Genomic DNA, 18,278 nt, shown 5'->3' with positions numbered 1-18,278 from the left:
TCATGCCTTTTACATTATGGATCTTCGATATAAATAAGGATGACAACATTCATTAATACAAAACTACTTTTGAGCTACAAATATATAGCTCTCTAAAAGCAAAGACTGAATACAAAATTGATGAAGTTATGGCACCCAAAATATTTTGATCTAAAATATAAGAAATATTTTGTTAAATTTTTAGATTGGCTTTTGAAATTGATTAAATGGGGCAAATTATTGACCTTAATAAGTTTAATAAGTTGTCTATATCCCAAATTGCAATGGATCATATAATCTTTTATTTAATGTACTGACGTAGTGACGTACAAGCCCTAGTTATAGTTACGCTTTTAATAAATATAATTTACAAACATACATATGTGCTAAAGAATTGTTTTCATACAGGAATTAAGGGTCATTCTAAGCAATGAACATTGTCCTAAATTCTACAGTAAAGGTCTGGTCCTTGATCCATGACTACAAGGTAACAAGTAGATTTGAATGTTCATAAATAGACAGCTCACTCTTTGCTTGCAAAACTTTTGTCAGGAAGTCCTAACTATATATAAAAAATCATTCATGACGTTGAGACAAAAGTTTTACCACTACTTTAGCTGTACGCTTTACAGGTAAGCTTCATTTTTAACTTTACTTCCCAAAATACTTTAATGTATACCTACATCCCTGGAACTGATAAATATTGAATTACACCAAATGTTAAGCCCCCTGTATGTTTGCTGTCAGATAAAAGAGGTATAACCTTTTATATATTAGCACACTACCAGTTTTGTAAAACAAATCTTGGATCTAGTACAGTTCACTGTAAAACAAGGATGACAACATCCATAAAAGCGAAGCTCTGAAACGATAGGACACACGGACATTAACACTTGTATAGTGTCAGAACTGAATAAGAGTCAAAGCAAAATTGTGAGTAAATTTGTTGAAAAACTTCTTGAAACAGGATAATGTTTATGGACATACTTACATTTTTAGGACTTGATTATAGAGTTGCTTTGCTTATAATATTGTATTTTGTTGTCCCATAAATCAGTATACCAAAAATCAGAACATTCGGATAATTAGGTCACATAAAAAATTTTTGTTGAAAAAGTAAAAAATCAACATGTTTAAAATGGACGTACGGACATTCTGGTAATGATTATAGAGTTGCTACGCTTTCTAAATCATACCTAACTACTACAGGAATCACCATGCAAAGTTTGAAATCGATAGGACAATTCTAACATGCCTAAATTAACGAAAAAAGCTATCTGTCTCAGACCCAAAAACGCAAAAAAAAAATAATTTTCGCGCATTTATGTACACTGTGATAACTGCACTATTGAAGAATGACTATTTCAGATTATTTATAGGCCTTCTTTTGTCGGTTGAAATTTTCTGCGAGCATAATCTACACGTTCCACCGTTTGGCCGCAATCAAATAAAATTTGTAGATAATCGTTACCGGGATCATTTTACCGTAAACTGAACTAGATCACAAAACTTATAGTAAGGAAATTATGCAAGTATAAGCAATATAAAGCAGCTATTTTTTATATAAATCTGAAACTTTGGCGGTTTCCACCAAATTAAAAAAGGTAAATTTAAGACTATTTTCTTAAAAAGGCAAATTGTTCAAACTAAGACCTAAGGTAATTTTATATATCAGTCGCTCTGTGTCACTCTAATCAACTCAATTTCCCTGTCCAATTTATTGTTTGGAATTTTAAGTTATTGAAGGTAGATTATTTTAAACGGAGCTTTCGCAAAGTTTACAAATCCTTTTATAAAAGAACTAGAATGTCTTTCCCTCTGTGTATTAGGACCGAAATATCTCGCTAATTGATGGGAAGCATCTTATATCAAGAACCACTGGAGGCCTCTAGAGAGGTTAGCTGCTAGCAAATAGGTAGCAATAACTACTAATAATTAAAACTACAACAAAAATCGAATCTAAAACGTCTGTCGAAGTTTCGTGATTATTTGATGTCAGGAACAACTTCTCTCTTACATATTGGTCAAAACTCATGATTAAAATGATAAATAGAATTGTTACAGTTTGAAAGTTTAGCAACTTTACATGAACAATTAAATAATAAAATATATAGGTATATGAAACTTTTGATGCTAAAATGTATGCCTATTGATGTTAAAATTGAAAAGTTGTTGTGAAATGAATTTGTTTATTAGTTATTTATCACATCGTTTTATTGACACCTCTCCGCGGATAGTAAAATATTAAAACAAAAATAATAAGTTTATTTCCAGTTTTGCTGGAACCCTAGGGGCTGTAGGACCGGCCCCACAAAACTGGTATCTATTTTATGATTTTTTATACTTTTCATGAAAAAAATGCATATAGTGTGATCTGATACATAATTTTTCAGTCTGGCCCAGAACCGGTTCTAATTCAGCAGCTATTAATCAGTTTTGGGGCCTTACTGGAAATTCCTTTCCCTCCATTTTTTATCTTCATGCTCAAGTTTGCAAACAACCACAAATTCACAGATACAGAGAATAGGAGTGATCCTAAAAATACATGTCCTGTTTTTTTTTCAGCAACATACAAAATTCTAAAATGTCACACATAATGCTAATCCAAAATTGGCATGTAAGCAGCGTTGCGGAGCCATTTGATTTTGGTGCGGCTCCGGCTCCGACCTAAAATCAAGAAAAAAATCGACATATTTTTTTTCCCACGTCTGTTTTTGACTTTTGAAGGTTTTAAAAGTTAAATTTTTGATAAAAATGGACTTGAAAAACTTAATAGGGGCATTTGCACATGACAAAACAGAGTTACCAAATTATAATTTAATAAAAAATCTCTTAATTTATCTAGTCCGGAGCCAGAGCCGTTTTTTAACGAAAATTACGGCTCTGGCAAAATATGGTGGCTCCACGGCTCCCGGCTCCGGCTCCGCAACACTGCATTTAAGTTTCAAAAATATTTATGATTCTATTTAATCTGTAATTTTAATAAATTTTTAATCGCCAAAGGCTTTGAAACAACATTTACTTCTATTAAGGAATAGCTTGATAAATTAGAATTACTTTAAATTTTGAAGAATATGTATGTTTATTGTTTTAAAACAAATGAAGTCGCAAAACAGAATAATGGATAAACTTAGATTATGAAACGAAATTATATCTTTATGAGGAAATTATTTTACTTAAATTTGGTATATAAAAAACATGTTTAAAATGGACGTACAGCTCTTAAAAAGGAAAAAAATCTGTGATTTTTTCATAAGTTTTTAATGTTGGTTTCTACCCTACTTTTATCTGGTTCACTCTGTACTATGTAGTCGACATAGCGCAGATAATCCATCCTTAGTAAAGTATAACCCCCTTGTTGAACCCAGTAATTGAAAACAAAATCATATCAAAACACGGACATCAGAATCACGATTATTGGGGCCGGGAGATAAGACAAAAAGTGGGACATCTCAGCGTTTCTCTTTTTTTCTCTTCCTCAGTTTTATTCATTATTTTCCTTCTGTTATTTTTTTTTATCTAGAACAGCTTTACTTTTGTGATTTGTTTAAAACGCCTGTCAGAAATTTTTTGTTTTGTTTTTAGGTTCAATTACTGTCTTTTAACCCTTTGAAAATCTTTAGATTCAACTTTGAATACTTAATAATTTTATTTAAATTGTAGCTCGTTTATGGTACACTACTTATTGAAAAATTGTTATTTTTTATATTGAATCTCCTGTTTCAGTTTATAAACCACCAATGTTCATAAAGAAAATCAATTTGAATTATATACTCTTAAAATATCTTTTGTTTTGAAGATAATTTGAATCCAAGGGTTGTGAGTAGATCGATAAGATGAACTATGGCATCTTGCCAAAAAAAGGAAATGCACGAAAGCAAAAAAGTCTGGCGGCTAAACAACAATAAAGAACAATATACACATTACACATATAGGCCCTTCATGGTTGGTGTATGTGTATGTGTGTGTGTTTGTGTGTGTATGTCAGTGTGCGTGCGTGATCGCTTCAAGAGTAGGGCAAATGTCAGAAGAGAAAGAGAGAGTGGAATATAAAAATATAAAAAAACATGGATCCATACATTTACACAGGGCAAAGGGTGAAGAGTAGTATCCAAAGTCAGGGATCTAAAGGGATAAGACAACTGCCGATAATTAGATGTACATCCCCAATGATGACACTCAAAATTATGCCTTCTGTAGACACTCATCTTAGTAAATCAAGCAATCAAATATTCATTAAAAGTCTCCAAAGTTGTTAAGCCAACGAAAAAGAAAACGTTATTATAAAACTATGTACTATAACAGCCCAATGTCCCCTCCATCCCTGATCCAAAGTAAAGCAGAGCAGGGCATATTTTTATACACAGGAAGGATGAGAAGAAAGGGTTCCGGAAGGGGCGAGGTTGAACTATCTGGGAGGGGTTGCTCAACATTGGGCTGTACTTGGTGTACTATATGTACAATACTAGAGTTGGCTCGATATAACTATCTCCCTATTGGCTAGTTTTCTATATGCATATATATTTCTCAATAAATCTATTTTCCTCACCCGGCATTACTATTTAAACGGAAGTAAATATTTAATAATTTAAATGATCTTTTAAATTATATTTTTTTCTTTACATTACCATCACCAAAGGGTTTATTATATGATTACAATTTTAGTTCAATATTTGAACACACAAAGTGTCGCCACAATCGAATTCTTTTAAAACAGAGTTTTCTTAAATTTTATTATATCATAAATTTAAATTTTCTTTTTTATGATTAGAAATTAAATACTTCATTATAATGTAAATAGCAACATGAAATGAAAAAAACGAATTTGTTTTTAATAAAGTAAAATAATGGGTCTTATCGTTCTGGGCAATGAAAGTTTATTATGGATTATTGGAGCACTATGAGTTTTCAACGAATAGTCCTTGGAAAACTTGAGCTCGTTATAGACATTTATTTCCTATATAGATCTGACATGGATCTTGAAGCAATTAAGCAGGCCGTTTTGTACAGGTTAAAAATTGGAAGATTTCATGAAATAAAAGTTATTGCAAATATACTTAGTAAATAAATCTTCTTATTTTAGATGACCAGAGGCACACCCATGAGAAGCAAAGCAAGCCTAAATTAATTGTTTCATTCCTGAGCATACCCCCCCTAAAATTTTTCCCAATTACTGAAAGTCTTGTACTTTCAGATAACACAAAATGACAGAATCTTAAAGCTCAGGATTGGAACAGTTTTTTTTCACATCTTTTTCCTACACTTTTGTATCTATTTAAGAACACAATGAGTAGATAGTTGTGAAGCTACCTTACAAGGGCTTTAAGACAGTCGGATGAATTATCTGATTATTGAGGTGAGACATTATCAGGAAATATTTATCCCTGACAGTGAAAAAAAACTGACCTATGGTAGAGAACATACTACCTATAGTTAGTTATAAAGTCTTTCAGGAACCCTTGAAAGACACCTGTAACTGAATGTTGACATTTAACAGCATTAGGTTATAGTAAATATTATAGTTTGTTTACAAGCATTACCTCAGGAGTTTGGAATCGGATCAAGATTCTAAATTTGCTGTACACAGCTATAATCAAATGAGGGAGGTCTGGACTACTAAACAGTCAGAACCATCTCAACAAGCATGCACAGACACCCGTGCTCGCAAGCGATCTGTTAACAAACAACTAGAGTTTAGCAGATGTAAGTTAAGACGAGGAGTTCCTGTAAATAAGAACTCCCGACCCCTCAGACGGACATTGTCTGAATCTGAAGTTTTTGCAGGTGAACCAAGCCAGCTAACTGATTATATTCTTCATAATTGTGAAGAAACTGAATCTGGACCAGTAACTAGGTCCAGAAAGCGTACTTTACACCCACCATTGGACTTCTCTAGAGTAAAACTAAAGAGAAGTGTATCACTAGGCAGTGTCAGAACCAATGACACTAATCTGGCTAATATTGATGGCCAGGAACTAGTACCAGAACAACCATTAAGTGCTAGTACACCATTTGGATCACAGCTCCAGTTTGAGGCTGATAATCCTGATCATCTATCTGATACTGATGATAGGGAGGATCTAGATTGGGATCCATTTTCCCCAAACCTTACTTACAGTAACGTACCATCTATTGTTGACTCTGTTTTTGAGGACGCATTAGACTTAACTGAAAGAGGTCAAGACGACAACCTTCCTGGAAGCCTACCCAGAGCTTCCACTAGTACCCATAATATTTCTGTTGGATCCTTGAGTGATATTTCTACAATGGCTTCAAGGGATCCCAGAGAACTAATGCTTGAATGTGATGATGCACTCACTTTAGATGAATATTGTGAAGTTTTCGTTGCAGACCTTCAAAGTCGGACCCCTGACTTTCTTAATAGTCAGATTAAAGATATTGACCTGGCTATAAAAAGGGTTGGATCTAACCTGAATTTTTTCAGAAGATTTCCAAATCCTGAATTTACACCTGATGATGTAGATAAAGGAAAGGCGCTAGTAAAACGCCTTATGGATAAAAGCCTTGCTATTCAAGCTCATTTGAGCAAACCTGCTAACTCAGATAAAATCTCTGAGGAGTTAGCTATTGGAATCGAACAAATTGAAATTCCAAAATCTGCAGAAGATCAACAATCTCCTGGTAATAGCAATGACAATGGTCAGATTGGAAATAATCAAGGCATAGGATCAGTACCTGCCTTGCCACCAACTGTCCCAAGTCATCCACCTTTGGCTCTCAGACCCACAGACAGCCAATCCAATCATTTGACTCTAGCAATTAAAAAGGCTAGAGTTCATCAAAGACGAGATCCTATTCTAGTAGAAATAGCAGATCTTGGAGATTCTCTTGCTGAGTTGATTGCAGTAGATTGCAATCAACTTGGCAAGTTTAACAAAGTTCACAACAGGGTTAAGGAACTTCTTGATAAGAGCCTAAGAGCTTTGAAAAAAGCTCGCGACCTGTGTGATGATGCTATGGCATGTGAGTTAGCAAAGGATGCTCATAATCTTAATGAAGCATCCACTCAACTTGAAAGTTTAATTTATGAATGTGAGGGCCATGTTGACAACCAAAAAGAAAGACATGGATTCTCACATGGTAATATGCCTTCAAAGGACAAGATGGCTACCTTACCATTACCCAATTTTTCTGGGGGAAAGGATGATGCTCTTAACTTCTATACTTTCAAAGAGAAGTTCGAAGCATATATAGACTCACTTCCCTCCCTTGCTAACTGTGAGATTTTGTCAATCCTTAAAGAGAAATGTTTTCAAGGAGTTGCAGCAAAAATGGTTTCTTCTGAGAAGACAACTGTTGCTGTAATGGACAAACTTGCAAGCTTTTATGGCAGTAAAGACCTTATTCTTGCCAGAAAGAAAAAGCAAATTCTTGAACTAGGGCGCTGTCCAACCTCAGGTTGGGAGCAACAATTAAATTGGTTGGTTGAGGTGCGATCCCAGCTTGGATCAATCCAAGATTTTGCTATAGAATTTAAAGCTGAGAGTCTGTTGTATGGTAAAATTGATCTTGCCAATGCTGTATCAGGACTATTGATAAAAAAGCATTTTGAAGAGATCACCAGAACTTTCAGATCCCAAGTAAGTATGGGACTCTCAGATGGTGAGTTGTGCTATAATGCTTTGATGCGATATTTAGATGAAGAAATCCATCAGCTATCATATTGGCTTGCACACAGCGAAAGTAGATCTGTGCTGCAGTCAGCCCAACCCCAAATCCAATCTAATAATAATGGAATTAGGGGGGCCAGGAATCCACCTAAGGCCCAAGGTGCTACATATGTTTCTACAGAAACATCTGCACCATCAAATAGTACTCAAATATCAAATATGGGTACCCCAACCCCAGCCCTATTATACACAGGGGCTGGCAAGAAACCAACTCCCATGAAATGCAACTTATGTCATGGGAGACATACTCACATGTACAATTGTGAGCAATACATTCAAGCTCCTATTAAGGATAGGAAAAAGCTTAATGTAACAACTAAGAGCTGCTACAGGTGCTTGCGACTGGATGCACAGGTAGAGTTTACTTCAATTGAAGAATGGTGGAGCAAACACAAGAATGATTGCAGAACCAACTTTACCTGTAAAGTTGGGAAATGTCAGTATTCTGTCCATAGAATGCAAAAACATATTCTTGTGTGCGCTACTCATGGTGATGCTAATGCTGAGAGGTTGAATGAGTTCCAAAATTCACTTCCAGTTGGTCAAATACCCAACACCTCTCAAATAAATTATCTTATTGGACCTACTCTAACTGATAATGAAACAGTTAATGCATTAGTTCCATCTGAAGATGGTACTATTCCAGATGTAGGAACACCTGCCATATTTATGTGCCAGAAAATAAAGGCACTAGATGGCTCCCACATATTTGTCTTCTTTGACAGTGGCTGTGGTGCCGCAGCTATATCTACACATGCTGCCTCCAAAGTAGGCAGCACAGTGTTTTGCCCTGGCCCTACTTCTATGAATGTAGCAGGGGGTAATACCATAATGTTACCACATGGTAGTGATAAATTCTACCTGCCTATGACAGAATCCCAGGTCAAGGCCACAATCATTGCTACCAAGATGGATCGCCTTACTGCACCATTTCCTGTCTGGGAATTGCAATAGGCCTATCAAGATCTTGTCCGCCACTACAAGGGCAATGAAATCTTACCTACAGTACCCAGCAATATAGGGGGCTGTGAGGTTGATATCATATTAGGTATCAAATACAATACCTATTATCCATACTTGGTATGCACACTACCCTGTGGGTTATCACTCTATCATAGTCCATTTGATGGAGTTGATGGCCATGCAGGTGTTCTTGGAGGACCCCATCACTCTTGGGCAAAAGCCAAGGAAACTGTGTCCTTTAAAGGTACAGCCTCGTTCTTTACAAATGAACTTAAGGCTTACAGATATATTAACAACTCATTGCTTGAATCCGGAAAGTCTTGGATTGCTGCTAATGAGGATGAGTCTTGGGAAAATATAGACTCAAATGAGTTGGTTTACAGCAATGAAGAACCTGTAAAACTCAACAAGGATTATGACCTTCAAGATCTCAGTGCCAAGAAAAAGCTCAAACGTTACCTTGAAATTGAGCTGCTTGGTACAGAGGCCTCATACAGGTGTATATCTTGTAGAGGATGTGTGGATTGCAAGCATGGAGACAAGCTTGAAGCCACCAGCCTTAAAGAAGAGTCAGAAGATGCTCTTATACAGTCAAAGACCCATTATGACATTGAAAGGAAGAAAATAACTGCTTCCCTTCCATTCACCTCAGATCCTACAAAGGATTTAGCCCCGAACAGGCATATTGCTCTGAAAATCCTGAAAGGGCAAATGAAAAAGCTAGCTAAAGACCCAGAAGCTAAAGCTCAAGTCATAGCCAGCCATGAAAAACTTGCTAGTCGTGGATACAGTTGCAATGTCACAGATTTACCTCCAGAGCACCAGAAACTATTGGTGGATCTGCCAGGTGAATATTACCTCCCTTGGCGATTTGTTGCCAAAGAGGGCTCTCTATCAACTCCCATTAGGGTGGTTTTTGATGCATCATCCCGAACAGCAACTGGAAAATCTTTGAATGATGTCCTTGCTAAGGGATCAAATAAGTTGGAAAAGATTCTAAATCTCAACTTAAACTTTAGATCTGGCCCACATGCTTTCTGTAGTGATATTCAGATGGCCTACAACCAGATTGCGCTGAACCCAGAACATTACAGGTGGCAGCGATACCTCTGGTATAAGGACCTTGATCCAGATGGTCCTATTGAAGAGAGGGTTATTTTGGCAGCCATATATGGTGTCACTTCATCTGGAAACCAGACCTATGAAGGTATCCAGAAACTTGCAGATCATGTGATCAAGAATCACCCTCAACATGCTAAGGGTGCAACCACATTAAAGAACAAAACATATGTGGATGATACAAATGATACTGCTTCATCAAATGAAGAACTTGATGAGATTATTGGTGGTCAGGTCTTCACTCTTAAAGAGGGTGGAATGGCTGCTAAATCATACACTAGAACTGGAGTTCCTCCAGATGAAAGTGTTTCCAAGGATAGAGAAACAGTATCCTTTCTTGGCTATCGATGGAATCCTGTCAAGGATTGCCTTATGTTAGATGCCAAAGAACTCTATTTTGGCAAAATCAAAAGAGGCAAGCGCCCATTGCCAGTCCAAGGCAATCTTAAAGATGCACTTGCATTGACTTTTACTAAGAGAACCCTTCTTAGTAAAATGGGTGGCAACTTTGACCCGATTGGGTTAATTACACCCTGTTCAGCTAAATTTAAATATGATTTTCATGCAATACTCCATGAAGGTAAAGGTTGGGATGATTTGTTACCAGAGAAGTATCTAGATGTTTGGGTTGACAACATTAACATGATGGTCCAAGTCACTGATGTCAAGTTTCCAAGAGCAGTCATGCCCAAAGATGCCTTAGAACCCATAGACCTCTTTGTTAGCATGGACGCTAGTCAGCATCTTGCTATAGTTTGTGTTCATGCCAGAACTGAAAATAAGCATGGACAGGTATGTGTCAGGTTAGTTGCTGGCAAGTCTAAAATTGTCAGTGGCTCCACTATACCTAGAGCTGAGCTAAAAGCTGCTGTAGCTGGTGTTACCCTGGCTGACACAGTTATCAAAAATTTAAAAGGCAAAGTGCGAAAAGTCACTTATGTTACAGACTCCTCTGTTGTTCTGTCCTGGATCAGTCAGGACACTAGACCAATGTCACTTGGCATCAAAAGCTCTGTTATAGAAATCAGACGTTTTTCTGAAGTAGAACAATGGAGACACATACCATCAGCAGAAAACATTGCTGATTTAGGCTCCAGGATGAATGCATCTGTGAAAGACATTGATGAACATTCAGAATGGCAGAATGGTAAGAGATGGATGTACTTAAAGTATGAGGACATGCCACTCAAGAGAATATCTCAGATAAACTTGGATAAGGAAGCTGAAGTTGCTGTCAGCAAAGAGATTTCAGTGAACTATACTGATCCCTTACCAGGTAAGTCTCAAATTGAGGAAAGGAAGGTATACAGTAAGTATCTGTACCTACCTACAGCCTTACCATGGCGCAAGGCTGTTAGAGTCATTGCAATCTGCAACAGATTTTGCAAATATGATTTTAAATCCAGGCTTAAAGCTGATCAGCGAGTTACTCGTAGTAGCAAGACCAAAGCTGCTGAAAAAGCCATGTCACTTGCTCTCACATTTACACATGATGAGTTAGCAGAAGCAGAAGATTACTTCTTTAAGAAAGCAACAAAAGAAGTATATCGCTTTAGCAATCCCAGGGAGTACAATAATAATTCCTTAGTTAAGAAAGGGATATTGCTGTATTCTGGAAGAATTTTGGAAGGACAAGCTATCAATGATGTTGAAAAGATCATGTCTGACATAAGACCACTTAGTTTTGTCAGACCAATCATTGATAGGTATTCATCTGTGGCATACAGTATCATGTTATATGCTCACAATGAACTTTTTCACCACAGAAACACAAATGCCACATTGAATGAGTCTCGGAATATTGCCTTTATATTAGGAGGCAGAGACTTGGCAAAGGAAGTAAGAGCAGCTTGTGTGCATTGCCGCAGGTACAAAGCTCGCCTTCTTGAAGCTGAAATGGCACCAGTCCATGAAAATCTACTGACCATAGCACCACCATTTTACTTTACACAGGTGGATCTTATGGGCCCATTTACAGCAATCTGTGAACACAATCACAGATCATCAGTCAAAATATGGGGCATGGTAGCTAGAGATCCATCATCTGGCGCTATAGCTGCCCATGTAATGACTAAATATAGTACTGAAGCCTTTCTACAAGCCTTCATGCGATTGACACATCGCTATGGAGTACCTGCTAAAGTTTTTTCTGACCCAGGATCCCAGCTGGTCAAAGCAGGCAAAGATACTAAGTTGTCTTATGCTGACATCACTCGTACCCTTAATGGTAAATTTGATGTCACTTTTGACCATGCAGTAAGTCCTACTGCTACCCCAAACTTTCAAGGTTGTGTTGAAAGAAACATTAAAGAGATTAAAAATATTTTTCACCAAACCTATAGTGGTTTAAAATTGGATGTTGTTTCATATGAAACAGCATTTAGTTATTGTGCAAATGAGCTCAACAACATACCTCTATGCCTTTCATCTAAAACAGATGATTTAGGACATGTTGACCTGATAAGTCCTAACAGACTTATAATGGGGCGCAACAACCGTAGAGCCCCTACTGGACCAGCATCACTAGCCCAACCAGGTAGACTGTTAAAACAGATCCAGTTAATGACAGAATCCTGTAGGAAAGTCTGGCGAACTGAACATATAATGAATTATGTTCCTAGACCTTCCAGGTTCAACAGTTCAACCAGAAGAAGGTGATATTGTAATCTTTAAGAAAGATCAGGAAGAACTAAGTTCTGATCATATTTGGCGTATTGGACGTGTAACTGAATGTATAGTGTCTAAAGACAACATTGTTCGCACTGTCCGCATCCAGTATAGAACAGACTGGAAAAATAAGTTCCGTGAAACCACTAGAGGAACTAGGAGTATTGCCAAACTATTTGCTGAAGATGAGATCCCTTTCATTGATCAGCTAAATGAGAGTAGCCTTCATGCTAACGCTCTCTATTTCAACTATCTGAAGACCAATCAGAAAGTTCATGATTTTAGGCACAATGAAGCCTACCCATTCATTCTACCCTTACCATGGGAAGAAGACTAATTATGATTGTATGATTCATGTACATAACCTTTAAAACATAAAAACAAAACTAAAAATATCAAAATACTAAAAAAATCAAATATTTAACATTGTATTATTATATGTTTATTAATTGTGATAAAATATTATAAAATAAAAATTTAAAAATATATTTATTATTATTTGTTATATTTCAGCTTGCAATCATGGGAGTACCTACTGGTCATTTCTCCCGCCCCCCCAGTGTACTATATGTACAATATAAATCTTCTTATTTTAGATGACCAGAGGCACACCCATGAGAAGCAAAGCAAGCCTAAATTAATTGTTTCATTCCTGAGCATACCCCCCCTAAAATTTTTCCCAATTACTGAAAGTCTTGTACTTTCAGATAACACAAAATGACAGAATCTTAAAGCTCAGGATTGGAACAGTTTTTTTTCACATCTTTTTCCTACACTTTTGTATCTATTTAAGAACACAATGAGTAGATAGTTGTGAAGCTACCTTACAAGGGCTTTAAGACAGTCGAATGAATTATCTGATTATTGAGGTGAGACATTATCAGGAAATATTTATCCCTGACACTTGGTGCGCTAGACACATGGTGTGGGCGGTCCACAGCGAGACCAGGCGGGGAACATTTTTGTGGATCAAGGATCACAAAGTTCAGAGCAGGACAGGGGTGCGGAACAATTACATTTTCTTTGTTTAAGTCAGGGATCTTGATGAATAAATGTGAGGCATTGTTCATAAAATTTCGGGGTACATTGAAATTTACTTTCCAATGTCCTCCCTCGTCCTGGTTTTAATATTTTATCTTAATATATTTAGATCCATTTCAGTATTGTGTAAAAGGTAAGGGTAGAAATATATAGCTTAGATCTAGAGAAGGAAAAGTAAAAAGAAAGAGACAACAGTAATATTTAAAAAGAGTAAAATAGATTAAGACCTAGGGGAGAATTTTAAAAAATGAGAGATAGTAAAAGTAAAAAAAAGTTAAAGTTCAAGAAATGAGCCCCCTTTGCTACATTTAAGGAATAAAACCAGATGCCAAAATAATCGTTTTAAAGGTATTGAACTTTATGAAGATTTTTGAAACTATGTGGTAAAAAGCATAGTAATTCTAAAAATTTGTTTATTAAAACACGATGGAATAAAATAATTTGGCAAAAATTTTACATTTCAGAAACCCTCTTCAAAATTGTGATTCCTGTGACAGCAATGTGTTGCAATTGCATATACATAACAGTTATCTATACGTCTAAAGCAATTTTGTTGAATTTTACTTCGCTAAATATGTGTAATCAAGCATCGCCTCAGTGCATGTTTTCATCCTTGTTTTGCATCTCATATTCGGCCTACAACTTAATCATAGGAATATAAACTAGTCAAAACAACAATTTCAAGTCAAAATTTTTTATGCTTTTCAGATTTTGAAAATATTACACTTAAAAATTAATTTTTTCTCTTTATATTATAATCTGAATTCGCATTTCTTTCATTTAGAAACAAACTTGTTCTATGCCATGTTTATATGATTATTTGGTTTGTTGAATGATATTAAAAGGTGAAAGTTGTCTTTACTATATAATAGATTTACTTAAAGTATTAATCAGGAAGTTTAAGAACAATGATAGAAAATCAATTCTACCCCTTTTACTCTAATTATTATTAGCTACTTTTAATTTGTTTATTACATATATATTTTGGGAAGATTAATTAATTTTCTATGATCTATCCCTGCCTCCCTGTGTGTCAATGGTTCTCTTTGGGTAGGTAGAAAAGCCAGATCTTGTGTGTGTGTGTGTGTGTCACTGAGGGATGGGGTGGGCACAGTTTAACCCAACCCCCTGGTTTGTGCCAGTGTCCTTGCCCCTCTATCAAACTAAACATAGGCCTTAAACTTTTAACAACTAAAGGAAACAAAAGCGTTTTTTTAGATTTAGTTAAAGTTAAAATGTTGAAATCCTCTGTAATATAACTATAGTGTTTTTAGTAATTGAAGCAAGGCTTTTCTAAAATTTCAAAAGAAAAAGTCCTTATAGGAATTTTTAGTTTAATAATTTTAATGCGGTTATGAACTTATATTTAGAATAGTTAATTTTATAAAAGATAAGTTAAACAAGGATGACAACATCCATAAATAGTTAAGCACAAAAATTATGAATAGAAATACGGACAAAGTGATTTGAAGAAAACATATACAGTGGTCAGTAATCAAGAATAAATCTATAAATAAATTTTTTTTATGCTTTATATTTCTATTTTTGTAGCATGACTGTCAGACTGACAGCGCAAGTAAATTATATACTGGATGCTCCTTTGTACTGGGAATCTTTTTTAAAAAATGCAGTTGTTTGTCTTAATTAGCAGCCCATAAAATTTGTTTTTTTCCATAGCGTTATAGAATGACGGACGGACATAAATAGTGAATTACAGAGTAGCTTAGTTATACTGAAATAAAACATCTGGAAGCATCGTTTCATTTTTGTATAATTTCAGCTAGAAGTGAGATCAAGAATGTCCAAAATCCAGGTGATCCTGGTGGCCAGAACTCTGGTTCTGGCACTTTTACTCAACTTTGTGAAGGCACAAAACGTCAGGTGAAAAAGCAATTTTGATGTATTATATTTTTTTCTATAAATAGTTTTTTATTTGGAGCAATTTTATATTTGACTTTTAAAAATAATAAGCTTTAAAATAGGACAAGAACAAAAAAGTTATCAAGGCAAATTCGTAAATTCTTACTCATGACGAAGGCTAGTTTCAGGGAGGTCGGGGGACATTGGACCAATAAGGTACTCAATGTTTAATAATCGTGGTCTTTAATTTGTTGACTTAAAACCTTTGGTACCTATATAATAAAGGTTAATAAACTTGTGGTGTCTAAACTTATCGACCATTGTTTTATCCCTGATAATTAGTTACCAATTAAAGCGGCTTTAGATACCTTTTTTTTTATACAAATTAGCAAAAAGACACCTTATACTCTTTTTACTAGGGATGATGGACTGTGTGGTCCAGGTAACCTGTCCCCCAACGGAGGTCCAGCTGAGTGTGAGCATATTCCTCCATTTCCAACATGCTGCCAGAAGAATGGCCACTGTGGATGGGATTGTGATGGAGGTAATCAACAACAAATCATATTTTCTATGCAATATGGACTCAGGGAGGAGGGTACATTGGACTGAAAATTTATTGGAACCCAAGGTTTTATGACCATGATCTAATTCGTTGGCTTGAAACTTAGGATACTTTGAATTTTGATTGATTGGTTCAGACTTAAAAACTAGAAATGTCCGGATTTTTAACCAATAGTTCTAATCCAAAGAAGGGAAAGTTTTGTTTAACTTTTTTTTGGATTTGTCTATTGTTATCCCATAAGGTAATTGCATTGGACTTTACACAATGAATTTGAAGTTTTTACCTTGGATTTTATGTAAACTTTTTTTACGCATACATAGAATATAATATAATATATAGAATATTTTACAAATTTATTTTATGCGTTAATTAAAAAATATATTAACTTTATTTAGTTTCAACTGGTGGAAGTCGACCAGCCTCCGCTCCTGCCCCCGCCTTTGTAGCTGCACTGGCTCCAGCCCCTGTCAGGAAACCTGTGCAGCCGACATTCACCAGCAACGGTGTATTCCGTCCTGATGGCAAGTGTGGCACTGAGTATCCGCTGGAGGATGGAACTATAGCTGAGTGTGATCCTAATTCTGAATATTTCTGTTGCTCTGCTTTTGGGTTCTGTGGTAATACACAAGTAAGCTAATAAATTTTGACGACCTCTACATTTGCCCCCCAAATATTATTTTATATTTATTTCGCTTGTTGGTTATACCTTATACCTGGTTAATATCTGCCTAAAATTCAAGAAAAGATTTATAACAAATTAGTCTTTCTAGACAAATACGAGGGAACAGCTTTCCTTAGATTTTAATGTCTGGATCATTGAAAATCGAAATTTTTTAGGCATTTCTGATTTCCAGATCTTCTATAAAACACGAGAGGGAGGATGCATTGGACTTAAATTTGATGAAATAAAATTTTTAAAGTTTTAAATCATTATCGTCCATTTTCTTAGCCCTTAAGATCCCTGTATAAAACACACAGACTTAGAGATTAAATGAATTTAGATTTTAAGTAGATTTTTCGCCTTTGAAAAAAAAATTGTAAAGTAACTCTGACTAACGTGTTTTCATACGTTGAATAGACATATTTTTAACTTATTATATAATTAATTATAATAGGATAATAAAATAACAAAATAACAAAATGTTGAAAAAAATTCTTTGTTTTAGGAGCATTGCTACTGTGAAACCTGTGTAAACTACCGTCCAATTAATCTTTCTGGCAAGGTACGCTCAGATCGCCGTTGCGGCGACGAGTTTCCTCTGGACGACGGGACACCCAGTGAGTGTGATGGAACCAGTCCTAACCATTGTTGCAGCAAGTTTGGATACTGTGGACCTGGGCCAGATCACTGTGATTGTCCTGGTTGTGTTGATTTCAGGTTAATTATTATGTTTGGTAGAATTATATCAAAAGACTAAAAATGTATTTGGGAGCATATCAAGAGAAAATATTCCATGAACTTGAACTGTCCCATTTCTACTTTTAGATTGGACCTCTTAAACAAATGATATCAAAGAAGACATTTTTTTTCCATTTGAACTAATTTTTCCCATAATCTTTTAGAAGTGGATCTGGAATAGAAGTGCAACTGGTTGAAGGCCGTGTCAGAACTGATCGTCGCTGCGGAGCTTCCTTCCCACTGGACGATGGTCTGCCCAGCGAGTGTGACGGCTCCAGCGCCAACCCTTGCTGCAGCAAGTGGGGCTACTGTGGCCCCGGTGACGAGCACTGTGCCTGCGATACGTGTATGGACTACAGGACAGAGGTGGACAAGGGTAAGGACTGGGAGGGAACCTGGAGGAAGGATCGGAGGTGTGGCGAAGAGTTTCCGCTGCCGGATGGCTCTGGGCCGACCGAGTGTAATCCGGATAGTGATAATTTTTGTTGCAGCAAATGGGGATTCTGTGGCGGAGATGATGAACATTGTGGCTGTCCTCAGTGTGTCAATTATAGAAATAAAAAGTAAATTTCTTATGTTAATGTAAAAATAGAAGAAAAAAATATATATTTATAATTTTATTTTATGCAAAATTATTTAAAACCCAGTGTTACCGTTTCTTATTCTGCCTAGTTGCATATACTCTATATTTGTTATTTAGTTGATTATTGCATCGAATATTAATCGGTTTCGAAGCCAAACTGAAAAATAATAAACGGCCGTAGCTATACAAGACTCACTTTATAAACATTCTGCAGTCCTATTCACCATGTCGTCCATAATCTATTTTATAAATCCACAGCGAGTAGCCGCCGTTAACAGCTTTTATCGTTTCTTTATTTGCATACCAAATTTTGTTTTGGGTTCTGAATACACTCGATCTTAATAATATTCATAGTTTACATATCAAAGACGACTTTTGGAATAGGAACAATCTAAAAAGCAAATCAAATCTAAA

At 35.8% G+C, this 18,278-nt stretch overlaps 2 protein-coding genes across 2 annotated transcripts in view; one reads left to right on the top strand and one right to left on the bottom strand.

Moving 5' to 3' along the window:
* Positions 1-18,278, bottom strand: part of LOC145315870 (uncharacterized) — a 207,709-nt gene that overhangs the window by 99,133 nt on the left and 90,298 nt on the right. The gene's annotated exons all lie outside the window — the stretch shown is intronic.
* Positions 15,214-17,901, top strand: LOC145315852 (uncharacterized). The gene is made up of 5 exons (XM_080155978.1): positions 15,214-15,341; positions 15,740-15,864; positions 16,278-16,510; positions 17,049-17,260; positions 17,446-17,901. Exons 1-5 carry the CDS (start codon positions 15,259-15,261, stop codon positions 17,846-17,848), a joined length of 1,056 nt encoding a protein of 351 aa, XP_080012104.1. The 5' UTR covers positions 15,214-15,258; the 3' UTR covers positions 17,849-17,901.

The sequence above is a fragment of the Acartia tonsa genome, chromosome 4 (genome assembly GCF_053477335.1).
Source record: "Acartia tonsa isolate MP-2025a chromosome 4, ASM5347733v1, whole genome shotgun sequence".
NCBI classification, from domain to species: domain Eukaryota; kingdom Metazoa; phylum Arthropoda; class Copepoda; order Calanoida; family Acartiidae; genus Acartia; species Acartia tonsa.
This window is presented reverse-complemented; position numbering and strand designations above follow the sequence as displayed.

Coding starts and splice junctions, on each gene's coding strand:
- LOC145315852 (XM_080155978.1), top strand. CDS start 15,259: ATGTCCAAAATCCAGGTGATCCTGGTGGCCAGAACTCTGGTTCTGGCA. Junction 15,342..15,739: donor GTGAAGGCACAAAACGTCAG/GTGAAAAAGCAA, acceptor TCTTTTTACTAG/GGATGATGGACTGTGTGGTC. Junction 15,865..16,277: donor TGGATGGGATTGTGATGGAG/GTAATCAACAAC, acceptor AACTTTATTTAG/TTTCAACTGGTGGAAGTCGA.